The 6,000-nt window shown below is 41.1% G+C and overlaps 1 protein-coding gene across 1 annotated transcript in view; it reads right to left on the bottom strand.

Moving 5' to 3' along the window:
• Positions 1-2,467: 2,467 nt before the first annotated feature.
• The window catches only part of SOS1 (SOS Ras/Rac guanine nucleotide exchange factor 1), a gene marked incomplete at its 5' end in the record, with an annotated part of 52,146 nt that continues 48,613 nt past the window's right edge, over positions 2,468-6,000 (bottom strand). Inside the window, 2 exons of the mRNA XM_084261966.1 lie at positions 2,468-4,070; positions 5,457-5,575. Coding sequence (XP_084118092.1) covers positions 3,576-4,070; positions 5,457-5,575 — 614 coding nt within the window. The 3' untranslated portion in view covers positions 2,468-3,575. The remainder of the gene's footprint in view (positions 4,071-5,456; positions 5,576-6,000) is intronic.

Raw genomic sequence — 6,000 nt, 5'->3', positions numbered from 1 at the left:
GTTGTATCAGAATCAATTAAGAAGAAAGTCTAATTTATACGCAAAAGAAAAATAAACATCCCACAATGTTGATATAAATATGAAAGATCTAATCCAGTGTATTACCATAAAGACACTGTCTCTTACTGAGACAGACCTCTGCCTTCCTGATTTAAGAGAGGGGCATATTATAAAAAGAGGTTAGCCTGCACTAGTGATGCCTTCTTCAGGATGGAGCATTCAAATGCAGGATAATGTTCTCCATTAGTACACAGTTTTAGAAAAACTTTGTGCTGCTGATTGTCATGACAACAGCATGTACAAGCAGCACGATGGCTGGCTTTCCATACAGCATGCTGAACAGAAGTAAATACATGGCACTTGCAAAATCATAGAAGATACTTTGGGTTGGAATGTACCTTTAAAGGTCATCTAGCCCAACTTCACCCTGCAGTCAGCAGGGTCATCTACAATTAGGTCAGGTTACTCAGAGCCCCATCCCACCTGACCTTGAATGTTTCCAGGTGAGGTCTCACAAGAGTGGAATAGAGGGGGAGAATCACCATCCTTGACCTGCTGGTCATACTTCTTTTGACACAGCCCATGACACAACTGGCTTTCTGGTCTGCAACCACATATTGCTGGTTCATGCTGAGCTTCTTGTGTAATACCCCCAATCAATGCCTTCACCCCCTTGCCTGTATGGATATCCGTGGTTGCCCTGACCCAAACTCTTAGAGGGCTTTTCTGAGCTAACACAACCGTGACACTCTGGAAGAACCTGAACAAACCCCAGTTATCTTCTGCTGCTGGACTATACAAGTAGCAACCTTGAGGTGAAACAGCACAAATTAAGTACCATACTTACAAAGTTCTGCAACTCACATATGCCTGCACACAAGCATGCTTCATTTTCCAGGCCACATCATCATCCCAGGCCACATCAGACAACCCAGGATGATTTTACAAGGAAACAGCATCATTAAGACTTCATTTTCTATGTGATTGTCACTAATGGTCCAAATAAGAAGTCACTGCAGATCTAATAAGTATTAATGTAAATAAAGCTGTCATTAGCCAAACCAGTGGCTTAGCAGTAGTACTCAAAACTCCTGTTCTAAAGGCAACAGGTTTGATTCTCACCCTCTCTTTCCAGCTTGCAGCTGAGTCAACACCATGCTTTGTGGTCCATATGAGTGACCCATTCTGGCAGGCTCCAGAGTCTGTTTAAGTTAGGTTCTTGCACAGTGACCTCACCAGTAACGGATTTTTGTCCTGAACCACAAGGCAAAACAGCATTCCCCATTTCACAAAGGGAAACAAGAGACCTGCTGGCATTCATGAAATCTGTTGATTAGCAGGATACATGTGAGGTCACAGAAGCACAGGTCTCCACTTAGCTGAGCAACCTAAACACTAGGTCATTCCTTCTGCTTGGTCTGTCATGGCTGCAAAACAGCAGTCTGGAGTGTACAGAAGAGATACTGATCAGAAAGTCTAAATTTAAAGAGTTTTCACTGGTAACCCACTGATGGGCTAATAATGTAGATGACATTGGCACCAGCACGTCCATCATGGTGTTTATATCCAAAGAACCAATAACCTAAACTACACCTCCTGTAGAGCTTGAGGGTTTTTTTTACAAAGCTCCCATATAATGCTCTCCTCTGAAGCCAAGGTTTAGAGGTATTCACTTTTTCTTCTTTTGCCAGGAAAATGTTTCAAAACAACACTGCTAAAGACATCAAAGAAGGAATGCAACTGACAAATTTGACAATGATGAAAAATGCCATCCTTGTTGATGAAATCAGAACAGTTTCTGAAATGTAACGACCAAACTAAAGGATCAAGGAGCACTAAACAGTGACATAGCAGAAAGTATTGAAAAAGGTCATTTCCATCAACATTTGACACCATCTCTAATTAAACAGCTTTCCAAGACTCTGCTGAAATGCATTTTTCCTCCAAAAAGAAAATTATAGAATTTTACCTTGACCCATAAGCCATATTAATTGAAGATGAGATACTTTACACTTCACATTCACACTGTAGCGGAGATCGCAGAGCTGCTTTTCTTCAGTAACTGCTATTCATTACTGTCACAGTATTGTCTAGACTTGAGGAGTAGTACACATGCTTACAGATCATCCATGTCACGATACTTACGATACTTATACCAGTACCTGCTCCGTCACATGTATTTTGGACAAGAAACCTTCTGCAAAGATTAATGTAAGCTTGAATTTTTCTAACAGGTGTCATCCAGGAGGTGTGAGAAGTTTTATAATGTATAATTCACTTTGGGAGTGACCCAGCTTCTCAAGTGTTTGTAACATATGCCAAAATTGACTTCTCTTTACAATCTTATTACTGAAATACATAGACTGAACTATGAAAAAAAACACGTACAACATGTCCTTTTACCTCCTTCAGTGCTTAACTGAAAAACTGGAGTTGTACATTTGTCTGTGTAATAATTTAACATATGTCAGCCAAACATATCTGTATCTTTATTTCAATTAAATTAAAAACAATCTGCAAGTATATTTATGCAACGTTCACTATATACACATGATTTATGCAACTGCAAGGCAATTCTATGTATGCTGACTAATCTACTGTTAACAAAACATGACAATAGCTATGGACGTTGACCAGTGAGTGCACTCCTTTTCTCAAGTGACTGCTTTCACGGTGTGACTGAGAAACAAAATCTACTAGCCATGAAATGGATTATCACTAAACCTTAAAAAGAATGTGACATAACCTAGCAGAGATTAACAGTCTTCTAAATGTAGTAGTACGTTTACTTCGGATGATAGTGCTGCTTTAAAAAAAACCCAAATCTGTGTCATCTTAATGATGTAAGACTTTCATCTGCTCTAGCTAAAGAAAGCAATAATTAGACATTATGCTTCCTGGCAGAAATTTATTTTTGAACTGGCACCATAATATTTCAGAAAATAATAATAAAGTACCTCTTTGGTGAAGCCTAGGTACCCCCTACTGCTCATTGTAACAACTTGTAAACAGGACCGCAATACAGTGCTTCGCCTTAATTCTAGCTCAGTTAGGTACCACAGATCTTCCTCACAGTCCTTCTCATAATTTTAGGAAAGTATTTTAAAGCAGGGAGTAGAGCAAAAGAAAATTAAAGAGGATATAAATTTCCCTGTTTGAGATTTAAAAAAAAGTGCATAATGTTTTCATTCCAAAAACCGTGCCACTGTATGGAACTGATGGATACAAGACTGTTTCCCTTCCTGTACTGGACATTATCTATCATTACACAAACACAGTCTCTGCTCATTGGCCAAAGAAGTCCCTCCAGTCTGTTTTCTGGTACAATCAGTTGTCCAATTACTTTAGAACAATGTCCTGCATAATAAAACGAGAATAGCAAGTTAACTGGTGTTTCCACTAGATTGTCTGGTTTTTTTCAATCCCGTTTCTGTACACTGCATTTCCAATCTTCTGGAGAGTTTTTAGTGTTTGGAATACACATCCCAACTCTTTGGGGCCACCAGATTCAGTGCATCCATTGCCAGCAACAGACGTAGCTCCAGGAAAATGCAACTCCCAGCTCAAGGGACAGTTCAAGAAGAGTGGGCATTCTCCAGTAACGGTGGACCGTCTCGATGCATCGATGGGTGTGTGTGCTCCCTTTTGTAAGTTTTTGGAGGAAGCTTTGGGATATGTTGAGAAGTGCTTTGTCGTGGAGGAACAGGTGGTCCAGCAACAGAATGGAGGTCCACATCTTGTGGTATCAAAGGTGGTGATGGAAGATGCCTCCGTGCTACATGTGGAGAAGGTGTCTGAGGGGGAGGGGGAGTAAACGGAGATGGACTGTTTGGGAAAAAGGCGTTACCAAGTTCGCTTTTTCTCCCCAACGGTGGAGGTTGGAGGTGTAGCGGTGAGCTAGAGAAAACGTCTGGAGTTCGCACAGGTTCTCGTGGCGGTAACACAGGAGGGCTTTCAGGGGGATCAGGCATGCAGGTCCGGTCAGGCACCGAGTACCTTGGTGAATACACTTTAGAGGTTGGTTGCCTAGGAGGGATTGCTGGCGGGCTGTCCAGGTGCGCAGAAGTAATCTGAGATACACAAACATGTCATTCAATAAAATTTTAGAGTGGCAGTAAAGAACAGGAACCTGATGTGAAATGGAAGCAGAGCTCCTGTCCTGCAGGTTGCTCTTATTCCAGTTAAAGAGGAGGTACAGCAAGCAGATGCAGAATGAAGAAGGAAGTAAAAGGGAGTGGCAGTGCCTGAAAAACATGTTTCTCGGAGTGATGCGGACAGAAAAAGACAGAGACTGGATGTGCAGGGAGAAAGCAGGGGTACATCAATACATGAGTTAACAGCCAAGGATGGAAGGAATGAAGATGCACCGACAGGGACAAAGGCAAGGCAAACAATGGTCAAAGCAGTAATTTCCATGCTAGTTCGAGGTCTGTTGGCTGGGTGGGTCTGGATATCTTCCACCACCTTCCCAGTAAGAAGCACTTGTAGTGGATAACAGCACCAGATATTTTGCTAAGAAAATGGGGAAAAAGAGGTGGCAAAAAAATGTTGAACATGGAGAAAAAGAAACCCCTACGCTCAGAAGATGGCATTAAGTAGTCAGAATTACTGCGGTGAACGGTTCTCAAGCTACAGACCACAGCAACAGTGTAATTGGTCTCCAACACTCTACCACATATACAACATTTTCAATTACACTTTGGTAGGAATGTGATGTGTTAAACTCTGCTGGCTTGACAGCACAGTCACCTGCAGTGTGAAAACAACAACCTGCTGAAAAACACGTATAAGCCCTCTTCAAAGACACAGATGCTCTTAAGTAAATTTGAGGGGGATTTTCAAATCCACACAGTTCTCTGAAGTCACAAACCAGCACCCATTGAAATCAAGATATATTTATCACTGTCTGCAAAAAAGGCTGGATCAGATCCCAAATGCCAGACAAGCACAAAAGGAAAGCAGAGCAATGGCTCGAGCAGGCTGGCAGACAGGAAGCATAATCAAAAAAGGGAAAGAAAGCACTGAGCAGCACAGCGTTAGTGTCAAATATTCTAAGGAACCTCTTCAGAAGATTGAATTGTACACATCACTATTCATCAGTACTGTTCTTCAGTTCTTACCTGTACTCATACACATCAAAACATTACTCTGGGACAGTTATCGAAGATGTAAACACCTGGCTGAAGCCTCAAGTTCTCACAGGCAACGTGAAGGCTCTGAGCACAGCAGATCAATAGACACGAGACATTTCAAACTCTAAATTTTGGTCCCATCTGTTAATTTTTGTTTGTTTGGGACAATGAGGCAGAGCTATGAAGGCTTGGAATACACAGCTGCTTACTCTTTCACACATGGTTCTTCAAAAGTAGAGAAACGATCTTTAAGAATCACTTTTCTATCATTCTCTGCCCTCTGCTCCCAGAAAAAAAAAAAATCTTTTTTAACTCTTTACTTACTTTGGATGGGGAGGATTCAGCTGGGGCAGACTCTGGTCGTCTTCGTGGAGGAACTGGAGGGGGGACATGAGCTTCATCTGAATTTTTGGTAAAGTTTATAGATGACACAGAAGCAGATCCTAGTGGACGTTAAAAAAATCATGATCATGAAGAACCTTTATTTGACTCAGTTTCCTTTATTGCTGCCAATAAAGGTGTCAGAAATAACAAAGTAACTGCTCTTAAAAAAATACATGAATCAAGAAGGTGTTAAAGAAAGACAATAAAAGAACCATCTAACTTGCAGCTACTAGGCAAACTGTTTGTCTGAGCTGCAATCATCTCTGTGGCCTTCAGTTTCTGCACATTCTTAAGTAATACTTACGACCAAAACCACACAAGAACATCATCCTTGTATCCCAACAGCACTAAAACAGTATCCTGAACCTGTAGTCAACAGGCCAAACCAACAATGAAGAAATATCTTCATTTGAAGAGGTATTCATGAGACTTGACTTTCACACTTAGCAGTATCACTGCTCTGCATTTAAAGTCATTTCACCTC

This window comes from Gallinula chloropus, assembly GCF_964237585.1.
Source record: "Gallinula chloropus genome assembly, chromosome: 3".
Classification (NCBI taxonomy): domain Eukaryota; kingdom Metazoa; phylum Chordata; class Aves; order Gruiformes; family Rallidae; genus Gallinula; species Gallinula chloropus.
Note: the sequence above shows the minus strand (reverse complement) of the source record. Positions and strands in the feature narration are given on the sequence as shown.